Source organism: Geotrypetes seraphini, chromosome 5 (genome assembly GCF_902459505.1).
Source record: "Geotrypetes seraphini chromosome 5, aGeoSer1.1, whole genome shotgun sequence".
NCBI classification, from domain to species: domain Eukaryota; kingdom Metazoa; phylum Chordata; class Amphibia; order Gymnophiona; family Dermophiidae; genus Geotrypetes; species Geotrypetes seraphini.
Genome location: NC_047088.1, coordinates 157,393,665 through 157,418,993, shown reverse-complemented (window position 1 = coordinate 157,418,993; position 25,329 = coordinate 157,393,665). Strand labels below are relative to the sequence as shown.

Sequence of the window (25,329 nt, the reverse complement as noted above, 5' to 3'; positions counted from 1 at the left end):
CCATCAAATGGGTTAAGAACCAGCCCAAGGTCCAGGGAAGTGGCTTCCCAATGTCCTTATGGGGCTGAGAGAGATTACCTGGGAAGAGAATACCCAGGGTGGTCCTGAAGTGAGGGGCCTGACAACCTTTACAGGATGCTAGAAAGCATTAATACAGGCATGCAGGCCTGGCAATGGGGTTCAAGTGAAGAACACCACTGTGGAGTTCTCAAGAAGTGGTAACCCACGGGGGTTTGCAGTTCAGTTCTACCCTGCACCTAGACACCAAGGTGTCAATACATTAACTACAGATGAGAAAGAGTCTCAGTCCACAGGACATAATAAGGTTCCCTGGGTGGGGGGGGGGGGGGATATGTAGTTTAAGCTCTGGTAATGGGAGGAATGGACTCTGGTTTGGTTGCAAGGGATAACCATACTCTTAAACCAAAACTCAAGTCTATGGATCCAAGAGCTAAAGTGGCAAAAGGTCAAGTGCATCAAAAGCCAAAGAGTGCATTAATCCGGGACTCTCCAACAGGGGAGGAAACCTAGAAAATGACAGCCAGTAGCCCCATGAATATTATGGACTACAAGAAGCGATGGACTCAGTCGGAGTCACGATGATACTGCTTGCTGTGCCCTGTTCCCTTATGTATACATGAGGCATGGAGAGTAACAGTCGGGGCTGTGGTCCTGGCGATTCAGAATAGTGGATAAGGTCCTAATTGCCCTGGGAATGTCTTACCCTTCACCCTTGGGAAAGGGGATACTGGTAAAAGCAGGCACTTACCCTATTAAGGATAAGCTGAGGGGGAAAGTATGTAACAGATTAAAGGGTTTTCCCTCCCCATGCAAATATTATACCCAGGAAGTGCTAATCAAATGTGAAACTACATGTCCCATCATATACTGGGCTATGGAGCTCAGTGTTGAGTCACAGGGGCAGACTCACAGGAGAGAGGTATTTCTACCTAGGCTGGGTTTATTCTTGAGAGGTCCCCTGAGGGAGAAAGAAGAGCTCTCAAGTTTTCCCTAAACATAGGCAGAAGGCTGACTTTGGAAAAATAGACCAACGTCTGTAGTAGTTTGTCTGAGGTAAGACAAATTCATTCTATTTTTGTGTGAAGCAAACGATAAATAAAAATTCTCTTTATATGCAATTGTGTCTTGGTTGTATATGTGCTGACCTCTTTGAGCAAGCCAGGCTAATCTACCACATGCTGGTTGCACTCAGGTACTCTAAGTGGTCGATTTCATTCCACCTTGTTAATGCCTTGTTGCATTTGTTAATGAGTTATGTTTTCTTGCGGGGCAGATCAAAAGTAAGTTTCCCTGTGCTCTTCCTTGTTTTTTCTCTCTTTCAGGGGTTATCTCTGCTTTGGTAGAGAGCATTGCCTGGTGGTGCAGGGAAGCAGAGTTGAAAATGGAAGATGATATCTTCGGCATCCCTTACAGGTAAAGATGCACTACCCACAGGTCCAGGACTCATGTGCTTTTCTACTGGAAAGAAGATTATCGAGGAAAAAACCTAATCTTCTGTTATTCTAAACAGATACAAAACTTTACCATTTCTGGAAATTATTTGATGATATATAGTAATACTAACAGCAGAGAACAGCAGAAAGACCAATTGGTGCAATTTACAAGTGATTCTTGTCACACTCAAAAATATATCCCAGTTGCTAACTATATACCAGCGCTTATCAAACTGTGGGTCGATACCCCTAATGGGGTTGCACACACTGCATCTGGGGACACAACTTGAGAAGGTACTGGAGCAGATACAAAATAGGCATGTCATTAATGATGTACCTCAGCAGGATCACAAACATCACTGCAACCTCAATCGTGGAGTCATGGAAAATAAAGGTTTGAGCAGCACTGCCATACATCCTGACCACTTGTATGAGATATCATTCCTTATCTAAGACAGTTGTCATCTACCTCCACTGAATTGCACTCTTCTAGATTACTAATTTCAGGATACCCATAAATTTATTATTTCAAACAAAAATAGTTGTTTTAATATCTTACTTTGTAGGATGATGATGTTAGCAATTGCGCAATATTCTGCACTGCTCCATGGTTAAATAATATTGTTTGATGGTCTGGGGCCTGTAAGAAAACAGACTGATTATTGTAAAACAGGTACTAGAAAAGCAGCAATACTGTTTCTTCAACTCAATCTTCTGCCTCTTTTTAGTCTAAGACCTACTCTAATCTAAACACATTGCACAAGAAATCCCTTCTCCTTTCTCTCTTCTCAATATAATCTGTTCTCTTAAAGACATATAAAAGACAGACTCTGCTCCTAGTAGCCTAGAAAGTTAAAGCAATGGAAAATTAACCAGGGAGAACAGGGTTTAAATCATGGTTCTTCTACCAACTCTAATTGTAAGCTAGAGCAAACCGCTTTACCTCCCACTACCTCGGGTACACAGTCAGATAAAAAATCTTCAGGGAAAGGACTTATTTGATTGGAGGAGCCTAATGTTTAATGCAGGTGGTTCTGAATGTGAATAATTTCCTAAAACAGAAATCCATAAACCATTATTAAGATAGACTTCAGGAAATCCACTGCTTATTCCTAGGATAAGCAACACAGAATCTGTTTTACTCAGTGGGATCTTGCCAGGTATTTGTGACCTGGTTTGGTCACTGTTGGAAACTGGATACTGGGCTTGATGTTCCAGTATGGCAACTCTTATGTTCTTAATGTGGGGAACTGGGTTCAATTCCCTCTGTAGCTCCTTGTGATTCTGGGTGTCATTTAGCCCTCCATTGCCCAGGTACAAAACTTAGATTATGAACCAAGCAGGGACAGAGAAAGTACCTGCATACATGTAAAACCACTTAGGTTGTACCACAGAAAGGCAGTATATCAAATCCACAAGCCTTACCCATATTTTTGCCTTAAGAAACTCGAGCTCCACATCCGTAGAGATGATGCGGTATATAAACTTAAGGTTTAGTTTAGTTTAGTAAGCTTCCATAAATTAAAAGATAGTCTAAAAATAATTATGGATTTCAAATTTAGAAAACTATTCTTTAAGCCAAACAATATATGTGGAAGATAGTTTTATGAAAGCATGCCTCAACAAGCTAGCCATATAGTCACATTTAGCACCTATATTTAAAAGACACACTAAATAGGAACTGGAATAAAATTTAAATAAACACATATAATGAACATTTTTAAGACAATATGCAAAATGGATCTAAGAAGACGTTGTGGTAATATATCTTTGGTTTATACAGTGATATGCTCCAAACATTCACCTGATGATCTGACTAAATTGCATGAATAAATTTGAAGAGGGGGTTATTTTGGTAGTATTTTATACAATATGTACATAACTCATTCTCTGCTTCCTGGATTGGATACAGATCCATAATATATGATATATTTTCTGAGCTCCAACTTTCATATCCCTATATACCTAAGCATATAAAAAACTCTGTTCTATATGCTCAAGTCACTTATAAAATGACCCCAAACACACACACACACTGTGTAAGTCAATAAAGAGAGTAACAGATAAAAAGGGAAGAAAAAACCTAGTGTAGCAGATATTTTACAAAAGCAAATCTTGTGGAGGGCTTCATTGTTATACATATTCTACCCTGTATACAGTTTGAAAACAGCTAAAATGACTTACAAATGTTAAGAACAACCATAGTCTCCTAAGAGAAAAATGTATTCCCTTCCCTTTCCTTACTTTGCAGCAGTGAGAGAAGATCTGGCAGATGTACTCCTGTGTATACCGAGATCTACTGAGCAATGACATGAGATGTGGGATAACTGTAGCATCCTGGAAACGTAATGGGAAACAAAAGAATACCTGTAAAACCCAAGGACATAAAATGCCACAATTAAGATGGTGAATTACTAGAACAGCCTCAAAATCATGGTGCCTGCTACCTCCCCTAGAATCAAGTGGTGATATGGATTTGCCCTTTGTGAATGCCTCAAATGATCTTGCTCACACTTGCCACTTTTTTCCTTCCTGAAAAAAAATAATAAAACCTTGAACTAATATGGCCTAGAACAGAATGGTAAATGGAACTAAGCATATGTACAAATCTGAAAAGTGAATCTTGCTCCTTCCCCCTACTACAAAACTGCTGCTATTCCTTGAGAGGTTGAGCCCTTTGTGAACAGATGAGATATACAAGAAATCATCTAATTTAAATATTAAAACAGAGCTTCCCAAACCTGTCTCCACAAAGAAGATGCATGAGAGAAATAAGCATACATTGGATCTCCATAGAAAGTATATTTACCTCATGCATATTCACTACAAATAAGCTTGACCCATATTATAAAAAGAAAATAATTGCTTCTGAGTGGATATAATCTTTGGGCATACAACCTGTGTATCTAAAGAAAGAATAAATACCGTATTTGCCGGCGTATAGGACGACTGGGTGTATAAGACGACCCCCCAACTTTTAGTTAAAAAATAGAGTTTTGTGTTATACTCGCCGTATAAGACGACCCCTTCTTCCGCACACCTTCTCTACCGCCCCGGGTGCAGCACAGCCGGCCAGGTTCCCTTACTTTTGTGGCACTTCCCCGACCGACCGACAACAGCCCCGGTCCGACAAACCTCCCTGCCCTTAACCGCGAATCTAAATTACCTTCTTACAGCTGCTGTAAGAAGGTATTTAGATTCGCGGCTACAGGGCAGGGAGGATTGTCGGACCCGGGCTGTTATCGGTCGGTCGGGGAAGTGCCACAAAAGTAAGGGAACCTGGCCGGCTGTGCTGCAACCGGGGCGGAGCGGCCGCCCCTCTCTCTTGGTAGCCACTAGAACCGCGAGGCTACTCTCCTTCTCCTTACCTGCCATGCCTGCAGCACAGAGCCGAACGGAAGTCTTCCTGACGTCAGCGCTGACGTCGGAGGGAGGAAGGGCTTTGTTTAAGCCCTCCCTCCCCTCCGACGTCAGCGCTGACGTCGGGAAGACTTCCGTTCGGCTCTGTACTGCAAGCAGAGAAGGTAGGGAGAAGAAGAGCCGCGCGACTGAGTACATCCAGCCCCGCAAGTAAGGGCATGTAAACTGTACCCGGCGTATAAGACGACCCCCGACTTTTGGGAAGATTTTAAGGTACTAAAAAGTCGTCTTATACGCCGGCAAATACGGTACATACTTTTGATGAAAAATATTTCTAACGAAAGAATGCTTCCAGAGTTTAGGTGAAATCTGTTATACGAAAACTAGCATTTCTGCAGACATTGCATGTACATGTTTGCAAACATAAAACTTGATGAAGAGAATGTTTTAAGCAGCCATCTTTTGGTATTGTGTGGCCAGAGAAAATGTACACCTGAATTTTCAGTTAAATCTTGTTAGACATTTTACTTTAGACACATATGTTTGAGAGTTTTAGTGAGCTGAACTCAAGTTTGAAATTCTCCATTAAAGTATTAACAACAAAAGTGAAAATGTGTAACAATGATTCCCTACTAAGCTAAAAGGATTGGTAGATTGGAAAAGAACAGAAAGATCTTCTTTCGATGTACTGGAGCTTTCTGTGATTACCTGCATAACTTGATGGACCAATTTAATTCTATACAACCTGCAAAAATCTCTCAGCCTTAAACGTCAGCTTTAAATGAAAGATGAGACTAGATCAACTGACTAGAGCTACTTCTCACTATAAGAATTTATGCTATTTCTCATTAATTACAACCTGAAAATTCTACACAGAATTGAAGTTTTGTTTTGGCAAGGCAGAAGACACAACCAACCACCAACTATAATAGTGTATTTTGGCATGAGCCAAGGTATTAACACTAAGATCAAGAGTGCAGCTGTCTTCCACAAAGGTTGTTATGGGGAAAATTAGTGAAAATGTGCATGTTTGGAAAGGGGAAAGTTGACTAGTATATACAGCTCAGCAGCTCTTGTTCCAGCTCCGCGTTCAGAAGTTGCCTTATATAATGGGAGGTTCCTGAGGAAGGATTCATTATCCAAAACTGAAATTCAGTAGAACCGCTATTTCAGACTGTTATTGCTATACAAGGGCACCGCAGGAATTCAGCAGCCTATACAGCACAATCAATTGGAGCTAACTTGCACGGTCTGTGTCTGTGTATGGCCGTTTGGTAGAGGATGGGCAGGGGAGGGCTTCAATGGCTGGGAGGGTGTAGATGGGCTGGAGTAAGTCTTAACAGAGATTTTGGCAGTTGGAACCCAAGCACAGTACCGGGTAAAGCTTTGGATTCTTGCCCAGAAATAGCAAAGAAGAAAAATTAAAAAAAAAAAAAAAAAATTTAAATTGAATCAGGTTGGGCAGACTGGATGGACCATTCGGGTCTTTATCTGCCGTCGTATACTATGTTAGCCCCTTTGGGGCTCTTTATACTATACTATATTATTAAGACAAGTCCTTTGGACTTTGGATCATTTATTGTACTATTGTCCCTTGATACTGCAGATTTGGAGGTCTATTTGGGACCAAGTAAATAGTTTATTAGAGAATCCAGTGGCTTTATCATATGATACTATTTTATTTGGTACACTTATGAGAGCTAAGAGTCAATTATCTGTAAGCAATAACAAGCTACTTTTTGTAATGACTGGGGTTGCCATGCAGCTCATTTTAAGAAATTGGAAAAACTGGGATAGGTTGAACTATACATTCTGGTGTGAATCTTTATGTTATAACTTTAAAATGGAGCGTTGCTTGGCCATACAACGGGGACGCTACATGAATTTTATGGATGTTTGGGAGCCATTGGCTAAATATTTTAAGGAAGAATAATTGAGTTTTATTTCGTAGACATGTAAACGTACACATCCAGGGAGGGGTGGGGAAGGAATTGGAATTTGATTTAGGGATTTTATGAATAGTTTCATTCGGGTTTATTTTAATTGCATATCAGGTGGGAGGATGGAGATAATGTAATTGTATGTTGATATCTATAAGTTTCATTGTGCTTGTTTTAAAAATTCATTTTTGTGAATCATTTGTTGCACAATTGTAGTTGAAAAACTTAATAAAGAATTTTTTTTAAAAAAGACAAGTCCTTTATACTTTTAAGGCTGTGCAGCTCATGTTTAAGAGATTATATGTGATTTATACTTATATTTATATTAATTTTGTGTGTTTTGCACTAATTCACTATTATACACATGTGGATAGATGCTGTGATGGTTTGTAGCTTTGAGTGTTGACTCAAGCACGGGTTGAAGCATTGTTCACTTTTGCGTTCATCTGACTTATCGGATGTAGCGGTATATAAGAAATAAATTACATTACATTACATTACTTATCAATCCACACTGAGGTCTCCCATAAAAAACAAAAAAATATTATTAAAAATTATTTATATATGGTATTTATTAGTGAGCACTTATTTTCTCTTACACATTAGTTCTCTAGAACTTTCATCAGATTAGTATATACAGTAAACATATTTCCAGATCATATCATACTGTTCATTCCACTTGCTAAGATGTCCATAAATAGAAGAGTTTGTTAAAACACGTGGCACAAATAAAGATTTCTGAAATGGAAAAATTGTCTAGCCAATTTTCTTAATACACAAAGCAGCTCATATAGCCCCAAACCATTAAAGACTGTTGAAAGTCAACAGTGAAGTGAGTTATAATACAGCCAAAGTCAACAATGAAGTGAGTTATAATACAGCTGAACATCAGTGAAACAAGAGCTGTACAGCTGCTGTGAAGGGAGGGCATGAACTGCTGTTACATGCACTTCTCTCCAAAAGGATTTCCAATGACAAAATATGCATTTTAGTTTTAGTTTGTGCCAAAAGGCTAATACAACCATAAACTGAAGGCAACAGAGCAATAAAGAAGCTTTTTGTTTCACTGAATAAGCCGTTGCTATAAACAACATAGAACTTACTGTGTACAGTAGTTCCACTGGAGTGACTGGGCTTGTGAATATGGTGCGAAGACACCTGAGGCAAGCTTCAATAAACTTCAGATCTGATGATAGTAATCCTGTTAGCATAAATTGGGTTTACTATTCAGTTTCACTATGTGGTTCAACAATTTGCAAAAAAAGAATTACAGAAATTGAAAAAAAAATAAAAAACACAAAAGAATGTGTATACTGTGCCAGAGAAGGCTAAGTTACCTTGCAACAAGGCAGGGATGATGTGGCAGTCTAGCAGAGACTTAACGTTGTTTTCTGTGCCCATTGCAAGGCTCCCCAGCACAACTGCACATTCAGTTTTCAGCTCTGTGCCTGAAGTCTCTTGTTGTAGCAAATACAGCAACCTGTCAAAGGAAATTAATGGCAAGAGCGTTCATGTTAAATAAGAACCCACAAATGAAAAGAAACCAAGCAAAAGCACCCTGCCAAACTCCCAATATTAAAGTGCTCATAATGTAGTTAAGTGTCAATTATTGGCCACAATGGTAACTTTGATGCAAAGTCTGTAGAGATATTCACAATAAAAGAGCAGAATGTAATTCAACAAAGAATGAAACTTATCAGGGTTGCTAGCAAATCATGCAATAGTTCTGTCTTTTAAATGCACTCAATCACATGTCCGACTGAGCACCTAAGAGATTCTATGTAAAAGCTGTAGAATTAGGAAAATAAGACTAGACTATTTTCAACGTGTATGGAATGGACAAAAGCTTATTCTGTGGCCTTTGTCTATTTTATATTAAAACTATGAATGAAAATGTGGAAGTCTCCAGAGATAGCATTTGGTTTCAAAATGACTAGTTTAGACTCCTGGATCTAAATCAGAAATAAAAATGAAAGAAGATTATCTGAAAGGAAATCATTATGGGCAGATATCTGTATTGGTCTAGTAAGGCTAAAGGAAAAGAAATTAGCTGTTCAGAATCAAAATTTTCCTTCTTTAGTGCCAGCACTACACGAGTCCAGGAAGATGGGAGGGAATTCTTTATCCCTGCTCTAATGATTGAGGCCCCAATGCTCAGAAGCCTGGCATGGAAGCAAGACTGGTTGTAGCCAATGTTACTTGCAAAGGCAGCTCAGCCTCTGATGCACAAGAGAGTTCTCAGGAGCTACCAATTACGGTAGCAGTCACCAAGAATCCTATGCAAATGCATTAAAAGCAGCTTATCAGTATTAAAATGAGCATTCCTTGTAATGCACAGCAGGGAATGCCCACCTCCTACCATGCAGTTTTCCTTGTTTTGTGTGTGTTTGGCACAGGACACACACTCACACAAAACACAAACAGCTGTATTCATATCATGTGTGAAACAAAAAAATAATTTAACAGTAATTCTACCCCCATTTTCCTTTTGTGTGCTGTTTTTTTTTTTAATGCATTGTAGTGTTATAGTCCATGGTGAGGCTATGACCATCCACCCCCTTTAATTTTAAATTTTGTACAAGGGAGTGCTGAAAGGTTCTCAGCCCAACCAACCTTCTAAATTCTGAGTGTTATTTTGCCACTGTAGCTGAAAAGAAAGTGGTGTTTTATTTTGCAACATACCAATTTGCAGAATCATAATGCTATGTTTTGACATTGTTTCAGATCATTGATTTAACCATGTCAAGGAAAAGTGTGGAATTTCCACATGTAGAACTCCAAGTTGTCATGAAATCCCTATTCTTGCAGAAGAAAACTCCAAAGGAAATCCATGAATGTATGATGCAAACATTGAATGACAAATGCCCATCATACTCCACAGTGAAAAGTGGTGTGCAAACTTTCAGTGTGGAGAAAATTGAGACCACAGATGCAGCAAGGTCTGGGAGGCCTCAAAAGGTGTCAACTCATGAAATTGTTGACCATGTCCATGACCTGATTTTGGCAGATTAGCAAATATTGGCTAAACTAATTGCTGAAACATTATAGGTATCCAGGGAATATGTTGGATGTATAATCCATGAGCAGCTGGGTAAGCAGAAGCCATCAGCCAAGTGGGTGCCCAGATATTTGAATGCTGACGTCGTGTAGACATTTCCAAGTTGATTTTGCAGCATTTTCAATGAGCTGGTGCCAACGTTTTGGAATGACTAGTTACTGCTGATGAAACATGGTTATACCACCGTGATCCTGAGGCAAAACGACCGTCCATGCAATGGTGGCACTCAGTTTCTCCAAGGCTAAGGAAATTCAAGACCAAAAAGTCAGCAGGAAAGGTCATGGCCAATAGTGGTTTCTGATCAGGAATAGTCCACATGGGAATGGGGATTGCGGGAACTTCCATAGGGATCCCCCCCAAGTCTACGGGGATCCCCACAGGCCCATGGACTCCCAAGGGGATCCCCCCAGGCTCATGGGACTCCCATGGGGATCCCCCCCAAGTTCACAGGACTCCCACGGGGATGGAACTGGGGTTCCCGAGACCTGAAAAGAGAATTAGAAGATAGACAAAATGATGGAAAAACAAAATGTCCCAACAGCTACAGCTGTACTTGCCGAGTTTGTTTTGGGGTTTCCAGTTCAGTTTTGGCTCATTTTTCTTATGCAACCATTGTCCTGAAAAGTGCCTATCTCAGTTCTACTTTAATTTCTGCAGTATTGTTTGATTCTTTACTCATTGCTGCATTAAAAATCATTTGTGGATCTTGGAAGGACCTCTCACAAGTTACCTATGCCAGATGGTGGAACCAGATTTGTTTGCTCTACAGATATGAGCTTTATATTGCCAAAAAATCCAACTCTTATTTCTTTTAACAAGAAATGGTCGATCCTACAGTCACATGACCTAATGTCTATTCTAATTATTTCCAGTGATGTATGCATCTCTTATTTCTGTTACCTGTCCCCATAAAAAGCAGCAATTACTTCTGACAGTTTTGATTTTTTTTTTAAGTTTTAGTTTATTTAAAACAACAATAAAATACAATATAAACAAATAACAGTGAACTTTTATAAGGGGACGGGACCAGAACATAAGCAGTGCCTCCGCCGGGTCAGACCATAGGTCCATCCTGCCCGGCAGTCCGCTCCCGCGGCGGCCCAAACAGGTCACGACCTGTCTGAATCACCAGAAGGGGCTCCCTTGCCACCTTGGTTTCTCATTGAAGTCCTATCTTCCCATCGAAGTCCTAACCCTCTGGTCTTGCACATGCACGACCTGGTTGGGTTTCTATACTTATTACCTGGTTAGCTTTCTATACTTGTGTTACATCCCAGCTCCTCCCTCAGTATCCCACGATCCCTTTATCCCTCAGGAATCCGTCCAATCCCTGTTTGAATCCCTGTACCGTACTCTGCCTGATCACTTCCTCCGGTAGCGCATTCCAAGTGTCCACGACCCTTTGGGTGAAAAAAAACTTCCTTGCATTTGTTTTGAACCTATCTCCCTTCAGTTTCTCCGAATGCCCCCTCGTACTTGTTGTCCCCTTCAGTCTGAAGAATCTGTCCCTATCCACCCTCTCTATGCCCCTCATGATCTTGAAGGTCTCTATCATATCTCCCCTGAGCCTCCTTTTTTCCAGAGAGAAGAGCCCCAGCCTATCCAACCTCTCGGTGTGCCAGATTTTAAGGCCAAATGGGACAAACATGTGGGATCTATCCGCAAAGATAGATAGGGAGGGTCATTGGAGTGGGCAGACTTGATGGGCCGTGGCCCTTATCTGCCGTCTATTTCTATGTTTCTATGTTTCTATGGGCAGTGTTCCAGCCCTTTTACCAGTTTCGTTGCTCTCCTTTGGACTCTCTCAAGTACCGCCATGTCCTTCTTGAGGTGCGGCGACCAATACTGAACGCAGTATTCCAGATGTGGACGCACCATCGCTCGATACAATGGCATGATGACTTCCCGCGTCCTGGTTGTTATGCCCCTCTTTATGATGCCCAGCATCCTGTTGGCTTTTTTCGAGGCTGCTGCGCACTGTGCAGATGGCTTCAGTGATGCATCCACCAGCACACCCAAGTCTCTCTCAAGTCTGCTGTCTCCCAACAATGCCCCCCCCCAATTTGTAGTTGAACAACGGGTTCTTTTTCCCTATATGCATGACCTTGCATTTTTCCACATTAAAGCGCATTTGCCATTTGTTTGCCCAGTCTTCCAGCTTGTCCAGGTCCCTTTGCAGGTCCTCACACTCCTCCCTGGACCTAACTCTGCCACACAGTTTGGTATCGTCTGCAAATTTTATAACCTCGCACTTTGCCTCCTTTTCCAGGTCATTGATAAATATGTTGAAGAGTAACGGCCCCAGCACCGATCCCTGTGGCACACCGCTTATAACTCCCCGCCAGTCAGAATATTGGCCCTTCACTCCGACCCTCTGCATTCTACCCGACAACCAGTGCTTGATCCATCTGTGCACATCCCCTCCCACCCCGTGGTTCCACAGCTTCCTAAGCAGCCTTTCATGTGGCACCTTGTCGAAAGCCTTTTGAAAATCGAGGTAAATGATGTCTATGGGTTCCCCATTGTCCACCCGACTGCTTATTCCCTCAAAGAAGTACAGAAGGTTCGTTAGGCACGACCTTCCCTTACAGAATCCGTGCTGGCTTGTTCTCAGTAGGCCATTCCTCTCGATGTGCTTGCAAATGCCTTCCTTGATCATAGCTTCCACCATCTTCCCTATAATTGAAGTCAGGCTCACCGGCCTGTAGTTCCCGGGGTCACCCCTCGATCCCTTCTTGAAGATAGGTGTGACATTCGCCAATTTCCAGTCCTCTGGTACCTCACCAGTTTTCAAGGATAGGTTGCAAACATGCTGGATTGTGCCCGCTATTTCTTGTCTTAGTTCCTTCAGAACCCTTGGGTGGATCCCGTCCGGGCCCGGTGATTTACCGCATTTTAACCTGTCTATCTGTTTGAGGACATCCTCCTTACTTACCTCTATGTGCTCCAATTTTTCGGCCTGTCCCCCACTCATGAGCTCCTCTGAGTCCGGTATATTAGATGTGTCTTCGCTCGTGAAAACCGACGAGAAGAACGTGTTCAACCTCTCAGCTACCTCTTTATCCTCCTTAATCACTCCCTTCCTATCCCCATCGTCCAACGGCCCCACCTCCTCTCTCGCTGGTCGCTTCCCCTTTACGTAACTGAAGAATGCCTTGAAGTTTTTCGCCTCCCTGGCCAGCCCCTCTTCGTATGCCCCTTTTGCTTTTCTAACCTCTCTGTGGCATTCCTTTTGGCATTTCCTGTGCGCCTGGTGATTTTCCTCCGTTGGGTCCTTTTTCCATCTCCGGAAGGATACTTTTTTGTCATTTATTGCCCTCTTTACTTCAGTTGACATCTAAACCGGGTCCTTTGATCGCTTGTTCTTGCAGCCTTTACTGAAACTGGGGACGTACATTCTTTGTGCTTCCTGCAGGGTGTCCCTGAATAGGGTCCAGGCGCTTCCCACAGTCTCCATCCTAGAGATGTTTCTGAACTTCCTCCCCACCATTTCCCTCATAGCAACATAGTTCCCTTTCTTGAAGTTGAGCGCAGTTGTTGCGGTCCTCCTTACTACTGGGTGTCCCCCTTTCTAATGTGAATCTGATCGCGTTGTGATCACTGTTGCCTAGTGGTCCTCCCACTTCTATCCCTCTTGCAGGCCCCCCTAATCCGTTTAGGATGAGGTCAAGAGTAGCACCCCCTCGCGTCGGTTCTTTGACTAGTTGCTCCATGAAGCAGTCCCTCACAGCTTCTACAAATCCTGTTTCCCTAGTGCAGTTGGAGTGACCCGTACTCCAGTCTATTCCCGGGTAGTTGAAGTCCCCCATCACTGTTACACTTCCAGTCCTGCATTCCTGTCTCAGTTCCGCTTCCAAGTCGTGTCCGACTCCTTCTGGCGTACCAGGTGGGCGATAGTACAGCCCCAGTTTTATGCCTGCACCCTTGTTTCCCGGCAATTTGACCCATAGCGATTCCAGCCCCTCTGCCTTCGTTGCCATATCCATCCCGACCGAGTGGATAGAGTCCTTTATATATAGTGCTATGCCTCCCCCCTTCTTGTGGGTCCTGTCCCTCCTGTAGAGCTTGTACCCCGGCAGCGACACATCCCATTGATTTTCCTCTGTCCACCAGGTTTCTGCAATTCCAATTATATCTAGGTCCTCCCCCTTGGCCACGACTTCTAGTTCACCCATCTTGGCCATGAGGCTTCTTGCATTTGCGTATAAGCACCGCAGGTCCCATAGGTCCCGTCATTTTTCCTCCACCTCTGCATTTACCTGGGCCGCCTGCCCTTGGATTTCGGGCAGTTTTCCCGTTCCCTGTGCTTCTGCTTTGCCCTCAGCCTTTACCCTCTTAGCTTTCAGCTTCCCCACATTCCCGCCACCCCACTTCCCCGCTTTTCCTCTGGGTTTTCTAGCCCTACCGGCCCCCTCCTGGGCTATCATCCCTTGAGCCTCTGTTTGATCCCCCTCGCCTTGTGGTACCTCTATATTGCCCTCAGCTTTCGCCCTCGTGCCACCTAGTCCCCCTGTGTCTCCATGCCCCTTAGTCTTCTCCCAGCAAGCTCCCTTTATCTGATGTTTCCCTCTCTGTCTGATCATAAGATCCTCCGGTCCCTCTGCTTCCTCCTTGCAGTCAGCCCGTTCAGCATCTGTTCTGGATACTGTTGTCCGAAGCGTCAACATCAGATCAGCTGTCGGCTTTCCCCCTCTCCTCAGTTTAAAGCCCTCTCGATCTCCTTCCTCACATTGGCTGCCAGTAGTCTAGTTCCCGCTGTGCTCAGGTGCAGGCCGTCCCGCCGGTAGAGCTTGCTCTTTCCCCAGAAGGACGTCCAGTTCCTCACAAAGTTGAAGCCCTCCTCCTGGCACCATCTCCTCAACCATGCATTCACAGCCTGGAGGTCTGCCTGCCTCTTTGCATCTGCTCTCGGTACAGGCAGGATCTCCGAGAATGCTATCCTCCGTGTGCTCCGTTTCAGCTTTCATCCCAGGACCCTGAACTGGTCAGTCAGTGTGGCCATGTTGGAGTTCCTCCGGCTCACATCATTCGTTCCGACGTGGATTATTACCACAGTCTCCTCTGTCTCTGCTCCGTCCAGGATCCTCTCGATCCTATCAGTGATGTCTCGTGTCTTGGCCCCTGGGAGACAAGTCACTAGCCGGTCCTCCCTTCCTCCAGCTACGTGACTGTCTACCTCTCTCAAGATCGAGTCTCCCACCACAATAGCAGACTTCCCTTTCCTCAGCAACCTCCTCTGCCTCAGGTCCGTGTCCTTGGTGTAGTGCGGTGTCTCTCCCTTGGGGTCCCGGTGAGTCGCGGTCTCTCCTCTTGCGTGGTTCCTCCGCTAGGTCCTTCCCCAGTGTCGCCTTGTGGATCCTGGGTCTCGTCTGCCGACATCCGTCTGTGCAGCTGCTGGTCCCATTCCTCCACCTTCCTATAGGCCTCCTCGATGAATCTCTCGAGGTCCCTCACCTGGTCCACAATGGGGCCTGCTCCATCTGTGTTCTGGCTTGACCAGCTCGTCTCCTCTGTGGTGCGCAGTCCCTCCAGTTCCTGGACCCTGACCCTCAATCTGCCGACCTCCATCCTCAGGCTTTCCAGTTCCTGACACCGACTGCATATGTACTCCCGCCTTCCCAAGGGGAGGTAGTCGTACATATTGCACTCTGTGCAATATGTACGACTACAAAAGATTCCTCACGGGGACGGGTGGGGATTCTTTGCGGGGTCAGGCAGGGACGGAGGAGATTCTGGCAGGGACGGGCAGAGACAGGCAGGATTTCTGTTCCCCTGCAACTTTCTAATCAGGAAGGTGTTGTAATTACTATCTTCCAAGGGGCCAAATAGTTAAGGCAGAATACACTAATTTGCTGTGCCAATTAAAGGAGGCATTGAAAGAAAAAAAGGAGAGTGAAGCTTCAGAAAGAGTTCTCCTTTTGCAAGACAATGCACCTGCTAACAAGGCTGGAAAAACAATGGATGTTTTGACACTGTTGGAGTTTCGGTACATACAGACCATGCACCCTACTCACCAGATCTTGCGCCATCTGACTATTTTCTGTTGCCAAATCTTAAAAAGAGTTTGAAAGGGTGACAATTTTTGAGTGATTCAGAGGTAACTGCAGCAGCAGAGCAGTATTTCAGTGACCAGACATCAGAGTATTTTTTGGAAGGGTTACAGAAACTTCAGACATGATGTGCCGAGTTGAACCTAGGGGTGAATATGTATAATAATTTGTAAGTTTCATGGCTCCACGTCATTCACTTCTTAGTTGGGCTGAAAATTTTTCAGCGGCCCTTCGTAAATTGCTTAGCTGTTTTAGAACTGGCAATAGAGTAAAACCTTGGATTGCGAGTAACTTGGTGTGTGAATGTTTTGCAAGACAAGCAAAACATTTTATTAAATTTTAATTTGATAAACGAGCGAGGTCTTGCAATGAGTACGTACAGTATAAGCGCATGTCAACTGAGCTACGGGAATGTAGTGACTGTTCTAAACAAGCAAGGTCTTGCAATACAAGTACGTACAGTATATGCGGGTCACGTCATCACAAATGAAATGATGGTTCTTCTCTCTCTGACACTGCAGGAGTGTAGTGACTGTTCTAAACGAGCGAAGTCTTATAATACAAGTACAGTACGTACAGTATTTTGTATTAAAGCTTTTGGGTTGTGGAACAAATCATATGATTTTCCATTATTTCTTAAAGGGAAATTTGTTTTGATATACGAGTGTTTTGGATTATAAGCATGTTTCCAGAACAAATTATGCCCGTAAACCAAAATTTTACTGTATATCAAATAAAACTGATCTAGCTCATTCTGAAATGTGACTCTTAGACAATGATTCACCTCTTTGAGGTCTACAGTGTGACAAAAGGAACTCTCTTTTCTTGACTGGAAACCAGAACAACTGCCTCATGATTTCTGAAAGCAAGTAAGGTGGATTCTACCACTTTCCTTTATTAATGGATTCCTGCAAGGAGATTCAAAGATAACAGTCTACAGTGGAGCAGGAAATTTGTAGCCTTCCCTGTTAACATGAAACTAATCTCATGAAATCCATGCTCTACTCTTGGGTAAGTGGGTTATGCATCTCCAATCATGAGACTGCTTGTAGGACACATTTACATAATTGTTTTCCAGGCCCTCCCCTCTTACCTTATGACATCCCTCAGGGATTAGAAAAGTGGGAGTGTGTGGTGCAGTGGTTAGAGCTACAGCCTCGGTACTCTGAGGTTGTGAGTTTGAATCCTGTACTGCTCCTTGTGACCCTGGGCAAGTCACTTAATCTCCATTGCCCCAGGTACATTAGATAGAGTGGGAGCCCGCCAAGACAATTAGGGAAAACTGCTTGAGTACCTGAACAATTTATAATCCGTATAGAATTGCTAAATACCTTGTATTTAATAAATACCGAGAACACCCAAAAATGAGCTGTTTCAGACTGTAGTATCAATCATTCTACAGTATATAATAATTTGCTGCATCTTTTGGTAAAATGTAATTGAGCATAAGAACATAAGAATAGCCTTACTGGGTCAGACCAATCCAGGTCACTAGTACCTGGCCAAAACCCAAAAGGTAGCAACATTCCATGCTACTGATCCAGGGCAAGCAGACTATGGACTTTTTCTCCAGGAATTTGTCCAAACCTTTCTTAAAACCAGCTATGCTATCTGCTTTTACCACAACCTCTGAGTGAAAAAATATTTCCTCCTATTGGTTTTAAAAGTGTCCCCTAGTCTTTGTAATTTTTGACAGAGTGAAAAATCGATCCATTTGTACCCATTCTACTCCACTCAGGATTTTGCAGACTTCAATCAAATCTTCCTTCAGCCTTCTCTTTTCCAAGCTGAAGAGCTCTAACCTTTTTAGTCTTTCCTCATACGAGAGAAATTCCATCCCCTTTATCATCTTGGTGGCTCTTCTTTGAACCTTTTCTAGTGCTGCTATATCTTTCTTGAGATAAGGAGACCAGAATGGAACACAATTCTCCAGATAAGGTCACACCATGGAGCGATACAGAGGCATATCTTTAGTCTTGTTAACCATCCCTTTTTTAACAATTCCTAGCAAATTGTTTGCTTTTTTGGCCACAGCCACACATGAACAGCCATCTCAACTGTCATTCTGAGGCAGCACACCTGTTCCCATGCTGTAAGGAGGAGAGGTGCTGGTGAAAAATGAAACCAATTTTTTTGATATCTGCTCTGATTAGTGGTCACAAATACCAGCAAAAGTTGCATTTGCACTCCTGTCGACTTTTGGTACAAGTTATTACTACTACAAACAAGTTTTTTCAGCAACAGAAATTAAATCCTGTTTGTAGTCAATTAACTGCAGAAAACTCTGAGGCATGTCTTAGAATTCAGATGACAAGTTACCAACCAGAAACTGTAAAATTATCTTCAAAACATGCATAAAGAAGCTACTGATGAGACTGATAAACACAGTTAAAATTTGTGTTGGCAACGTTGAAATTTAATCTTACATATTTTGTGCATTTGTACTGCAGTGACACAAATTCATTCATTTTAATTGTATCATGAAAAAAGTGGCATGTGATATACTTGATGTTGTAGACTCCTGGAGTAATGGTATGACCCTCCATTGAAGAATTGTAGCCCGAGAAAAAATTGGAACTGCTTGTGAAAGTGAAACCTCGAGATGTACATTCAAAATGGATGCCATTCCTGCAGTTTGAGAAGAGGAACCATGAGATATCTCAGAAATATGAGAAATTTCAGTCTGCAAAAACCCCAAACATTAGACTCTGAAGAAACCTTACTTGGATCATCTGTCTAATGCCGCTGTTTAAGCTGCATACATGAAGCACAAGAGCCTGATTCCACAACAGGAGTAGTGTTTAATGGATTCTGCCAGAGCTGCTATTGATCATACAAAAAGTCAGCCAAAGAGATTTGAGAGGAAGCAATTAAAAAAAAAAAAGGTAGGAAAGAACTCCACTAGTGAACACTTTTTCCTCACCATGGTGAGTACAGGAAGAAAAGGGCAGAAACCCCAGCTCTCCTCAGATAAGACAGCAACAAGATAACCTCCATTGATAGAGGGTATAAACAAAAAAGAGAAACGTAGACTTCAAATCTTACAAAATACTGCCATTAAAACTTATCTACCATGCAAAAAAAATTTGATCACATCACTCCGCTTCTACGTGATGCCCACTGGCTCCCAATCACCCCATCACATTATATTCAAAATTCTGTTACTCATCTATAAAATCAAACACCACCATACCCCTGCCTTTTATAGACAAATATCTAATCCCTTACGCCTCCACTCGTACACTCCATTCAAATTATCAAGATCTTCTTGTTGTTCCCTCCATCCGAGAAATCTTCTACGATACCACCCGAAATTCCATCTTCTTAGTCATGACGCCCTCACTTTGAAACACTCTTCCCCTGAATATAAAGCAAGAGTCCTCTCTCCCATTACTCAAGTCAAACTTCAAAACTTTTCTATTCAATGATGCCTATGATACCTAATCTAGGATCTCATCTGCTTTCCCTGAATGCAGAGTGTGGCGAAGTGGTTAAAGCTACAGCCTCAGCACCCTGAGGTTGTGGGTTCAAACCCACGCTGCTCCTTGTGACCCTGGGCAAGTCACTTAATCCCCCCATTGCCCCAGGTACATTAGATAGATTGTGAGCCCACCGGGACAGACAGGGAAAAATGTTTGAGTACCTGAATAAAATTCATGTAAACCGTTCTGAGCTCCCTTGGGAGAACAGTATATAAAACTGAATGATTGAATAAATATTCACCTCAGGTTCTAAACTCCAAACACCTCTCTAGAGGCGTACTAGCTCCTCATGTTATATCCACCCCTCTCCTTCATTTATATTTTTTTTTATCTCGATGTATTTTTTTTGCCACCTCTTGTACCTTCCCTTCCACTATGATGTCAGTCTTAAGTTATGTAACCCCCCACCTCACAAAATTTTGTGATGGTTTTTTTCTCCCCCCCTTTTTTTTAACATTTACATAGTAACATAGTAGATGACAGCAGATAAAGACCCGAATGGTCCATCCAGTCTGCCCAACCTGATTCAATCTAAAAAAAAAAAAATAACTACTTCTGGCCAAAAATCAAAAGCTCTGCCCACTACTGTGCTTAGGTTCCAACTACTGAAGTCTCCAGCCCATCTACATCATCCCAGTCACCATCCTCAACCAAACAGCTATATACAGACACAATGCTTTTAAATTTATTTTATTGACTGTAAACCATCTAGATATATTTTGATAGATGGTATATCAAGAAAATAATAAACTTGGAAACTTGGTAAATAACTAAAATAAATAAATAAAAAGCAGAACAAGGGAGAGAGATGGGAAAGAGACCCGACACCACTAGATATTTTTCAGAGGATTAGAAAGACAGATGAAAATCCTTCCACCAGATACTCTGATACCAGTCCTCAACCAGATTAAAAGCTACAAGCTACTCAGAAATGGAGCTGCTCAGCCAGGAAACTACCACCTGCAGGAGATAAAATACAGTTCTCCCTCCATTTTCGCGGTTTTAGCACTCACGATTTTGGTTATTCGTGATTTTTACCATGCTGGTTCCTCCCCCAGAATGATGTCATCCCAGCACTTTATTCAGCATGCAACATTGCCAAGCTGCTAAGGACAACGAACCACAGTTTACACTTCTCTCCAAAAGAACCCTGTCAGTCACCACTGCCGCCGCTTCCAGCTCACCACCCCTGACTAACGCTACGACGGCTGCAGACAATGAACAACAGTTTACCCTCCTCGCTCCTGCACTCAACAACAACCGGAACCAAAAGGACCCTGTCAGCCGCCACCGCCACTTCTGGCTCACCACCCTTCGCTATTGCTCCGACGGCTGCAGAGAACGAACCACAGTTTACTCTCCTCTCCCTCCACTGTTGCCTTTAAAGTTGTTTGTGGTTTTTCCAGGCAGGCGGGGGGAGGAGGCGAATAACTTTCTCATATGTTATCCATGGTTTTATCATATTCTCGAGGCTTTTTAACAGAAAACCGCGAACAACATACGAGAAAGTTATTCACGGTTTTTCTGTATTTGCGGGTCAGTTCATCCCCAATCACTGCGAATACGCAGGGAGAAGTGTAATAATGAATTGTTTGAGCTGCACAAGTTCCTATTAAAGATCAGCTAAATTCTGTGTTATCTCTACCTACTGGTAGATAGACACATTAGCCTGAACTGGAATGGCACTGGTGATAAGGAAACACTGATGGTTCTCCAGACAAATGAGACACTTCTAGAGGAATCCTGATTGCAAGAAACGAAAAGATAGGTAGTTCAACAAAGAATTACAACAATGCACCAGAAATGAAATTAGGTAGACCTGATGAGCCTTAGAAACACAGAATATTTCCTAGGCCACAGTTACAATCTTTAATTTGATTCACAAGTCCTTTGATGAGATGACCTTAACAAATGTGACTTATAATATGGACACAAATGCTTCCAGAGAGACATAATTTATCATCAAACTACTATTTTGTATACATCAGGCTTGGATACAGACTTGTCTTGGAGCATGGACAAAAAATCTCTGTGATCAACTTTTGTCAGGATACTTTCAGGATGAGTAAGGATTTAGAACACAGAACTCTTTTTACTACACTCAATTACGTAGCTTTCTTTTTCAGAAGGTAGAGGAGGAACTGTCCCTTTCTGAAACATATCTGGAGCAGGCTTTGACAACTTGGCTCTATAACTTGTGTGTATCGTGAACTGTTGCAGCAAGATACTCCTATTTTACAATATACAACAAAATGGGATACTGATTTAAATATTTGATATAGTTGCTTGGAAATATGTCTTTAAATACTTAAGGTTTCTATCACAACTACTATGAATGAAAATGGCTATAAAATATTATAAATCTGTGGTATTATACTCCTGAATGTTTATTTAAGATATATAAAACAGGAAATCCTCATTGTTGGAAAGGCTGTAATGAGGATGGAACATTTTATCATATTTGGTGGGCATGCTCAGTAGCATGGGCTTTTTTGGAGATCTATATTTCAAATATATTCTGGAGTGATATATTTGCAGTATGTGTAAAGCAATGTTACTTACCGTAACAGTTGTTATCCAGGGACAGCAGGCAGCTATTCTCACTAGTGGGTGATGTCATCAGACAGAGCCCCGGTACGGACGTCTCACAAGCACGTGTTGCTTGTAGAAACTTAAAAGTTTCTAGATGCCCGCACCGCGCATGCGCCGGTGCCTTCCCGCCCGGAGGTCCGGGCGTGTCTCCTCAGTTCAGGTAGCTAGCCTGAGAAGCCAACCCAGGGGAGGTGGGTGGGACGTGAGAATAGCTGCCTGCTGTCCCTGGATAACAACTGTTACGGTAAGTAACATTGCTTTATCCCAGGACAAGCAGGCAGGTATTCTCACTAGTGGGTGACCTCCAAGCTAACCTCAGTGGGATGGAGGGGGAGTTGGCGACTTAAGAGAATAAATTTTTCAATACTGTTTGGCCAAACTGTCCATCCCGTCTGGAGAGAGTATCCAGACAATAATGTGAGGTGAATGTGTGAACCGAGGACCAGGTGGCAGCCTTACAAATTTCCTCGATTGGTGTTGATCTGAGGAATGCTACTGAGGCTGCCATTGCTCTGACCTTATGGGCTGTGACCTTACAAGGAAGTGATAATCCAGCCTGGGCATAGCAGAAAGAGATACAAGCCGCCATCCAATTAGAGATGGTGCGCTTTGATACGGGTCTTCCCAACTTATTAGGGTCGAAGGAGACAAAAAGTTGAGGAGTGGTTCTGTGTGGCTTGGTGCGATCCAGGTAGAAAGCCAACGCACGTTTACAGTCTAGAGTGTGAAGGGCTGATTCTCCGTGGTGAGAATGGGGCTTAGGGAAGAATACTGGAAGTACAATGGATTGGTTGAGATGAAATTCTGAGACCACCTTAGGCAGGAATTTCGGGTGAGTGCGGAGGACCACCTTGTCATGATGGAATACTGTGAATGGTGGATCCGCCATCAATGCCTGGAGTTCGCTGACTCTGCGAGCGGACGTAAGGGCTACCAGGAAAAGCACTTTCCAGGTGAGATACTTAAGAGGGGCCCTGTTGAGTGGTTCAAACGGGGGCTTCATGAGACGGGAAAGGACTACATTGAGGTCCCAAACTACTGGGGGTGGTTTGAGAGGAGGGTTAACATGGAAGAGTCCTTTCATAAATCTGGCGACCACCGGATGGGCCGAGAGGGGTTTCCCTTGTAGGGGCTGGTGGAACGCCGCAATAGCGCTCAGGTGGACTCATATGGATGTAGACTTGAGCCCGGATTGAGATAGGTGTAGGAGATAGTCCAGCACGGAGGATAAGGAAGCTCGCTGAGGTTCCTTTGATTTAGAAACACACCATGAGGAGAATCTAGTCCATTTCTGGGAGTAGCATTGTCGAGTGGCGGGCTTCCTGGAAGCTTCCAAGACCTCCCTCACTTCTTGAGAGAATTGGTGAGGGGTTACGTTGAGAGGAACCAAGCTGTCAGGTGGAGAGACTGCAGGTTGGGATGAAGCAGTGATCCTTGATGTTGAGTAAGTAGTGAAGGAAACACTGGAAGTGGTACTGGTTCCCTGCTGCTGAGTTGAAGTAGGAGGGAGAACCAAGGTTGTCTGGGCCACCGAGGAGCTATTAGAATCATGGTGGCCTGTTCGAGTTTCAGCTTGACCAGAGTCTTCTGGATCAGCGGGAATGGTGGGAACGTATATAGAAATCGTTTCCCCCAGTTCAGTAGAAAAGCATCTGCCTCGAGGCGATGAGGGGGTGTAGATCCTGGAGCAAAACTGAGGCAGTTTGGAGTTGTGGGGAGCCGCAAAGAGGTCTATCTGAGGCGTCCCCCACTGTGTGAAGATTTGGTGAAGGGGGCTGGAATGGAGAGTCCATTCGTGCGGTTGTAGTAGACGACTCAGTTTGTCTGCTAAGACGTTGTTCTCCCCCTGAATGTAGACTGCTCTGAGGAAGGCGTTGTGGCGCACCGCCCAGTCCCAGACTCGTAGAGCTTCCTGGCAAAGGAGGGCCGAGCCCGTGCCTCCTTGCTTGTTGATATAATACATGGCGGCCTGATTGTCTGTGCGAATGAGGATCACCATGTCGTGAAGTAGGTGTTGGAAAGCTTGGAGCGCATTGAAGATGGCTCTGAGTTCCAGTAGATTGATTTGGTGTAGTCTTTCCGCACTGGTCCAGAATCCTTGGGTGCGGAGACCATCCAGGTGGGCCCCCCATGCATAATTCGACGAATCGGTTGTGAGAACTTTCTGATGGGGGGGAGAGTGCATCAGCAAACCTCTGGATAGATTCGAAGAGGTCATCCACCAAAGTAGAGACTGCCGAAGAGCAGGTGTGACTAAGATGTGTTTGGATAGTGGATCGGACGTCTGATTCCACTGTGATGCCAGGGTCCACTGGGGGATCCTGAGATGGAGTCTGGCAAAGGGTGTCACATGTACTGTGGAGGCCATATGGCCCAGGAGCACCATCAGTTGTCTCGCCGGTAAGGTTTGGCGAGTAGACACCGACTGGCAGAGATGAAGAAGAGACTCCATGCGTTGCAGAGGCAGGAATGCTCGGAGTCGGGTGGTGTCCAGGACCGCTCCGATGAAGGGGAGGGACTGGGTGGGTTGTAGATGAGACTTGGAAAAGTTGATCTCGAAGCCCAAATTCTGGAGGAAGTAGGTTGTAGCCAAGGCCGCCGAAGTGACCTCTGGGGCTGACGGGGCCTTGATGAGCCAGTCGTCGAGGTATGGGAACACCTGTAGACCCCTGTCCCGGAGTGCCGCGGCCACTACCACCAGGCACTTTGTGAAGACTCTGGGGGACGAAGATAGGCCGAATGGTAGCACTCGATACTGTAGGTGCAGATTTCCCACCCGAAATCTGAGGAACTTTCGGGAGGCCGGGTGAATGGGGATGTGAGTGTAGGCCTCCTTGAGATCCAGGGAGCATAACCAGTCGTTCTGCTCGAGGAGGGGGTATAGAGAAGCCAAAGTCAACATGCGAAACTTCTCTTTGACCAGAAACTTGTTGAGGGCCCGAAGGTCTAAAATGGGTCACAGGTCGCCCGTTTTCTTCGGGACGAGGAAGTACCGGGAGTAAAACCCTCGGTTCAATTGGTCTGACGGGACCGGCTCGACAGCCCGAATCTGAAGTAAGGTTTGGACTTCCTGAAGAAGAAGGGCGGTCTGCGTCGAGCTTGAAGGATACTCTCTTGGAGGATGGTCCGGGGGGACCCGATGGAATTGAAGAGAGTATCCTTCTCTTATGATGGTAAGGACCCATAGGTCCGTGGTTATGGCCTCCCATCGATGGTAAAAAAGATGGAGGCGGCCCCCTATGGGAGAGGCTGAGTGCAGAACGGTGTCGGTTATGCTCCCGGGAGGGGAGTCAAAAGGGCTGGGGAGCCTTAGGTGCAGCCGGTGGCTGAGGTTTTTGCCGAGACTTCTGGGGAGGTTGTCTCTTCGCAGGTTGTCTCGCAGCAGGCGTTTGT

General features: G+C 43.8%; 1 protein-coding gene across 7 annotated transcripts in view; it reads right to left on the bottom strand.

Annotated features, from left to right (window-relative positions):
• The window catches only part of ARMC8 (armadillo repeat containing 8), a 274,168-nt gene that overhangs the window by 221,340 nt on the left and 27,499 nt on the right, over positions 1-25,329 (bottom strand). For 6 of the 7 annotated variants that reach the window (XM_033944179.1, XM_033944181.1, XM_033944180.1 and 3 more), the window contains 4 exons: positions 8,092-8,234; positions 7,858-7,955; positions 3,699-3,821; positions 2,014-2,094 (listed from right to left, as the gene is read on the bottom strand). In XM_033944179.1, the coding sequence (XP_033800070.1) occupies positions 2,014-2,094; positions 3,699-3,821; positions 7,858-7,955; positions 8,092-8,234 (445 nt within the window). The remainder of the gene's footprint in view (positions 1-2,013; positions 2,095-3,698; positions 3,822-7,857; positions 7,956-8,091; positions 8,235-25,329) is intronic. The other variant, XM_033944178.1, reaches the window with a different exon arrangement.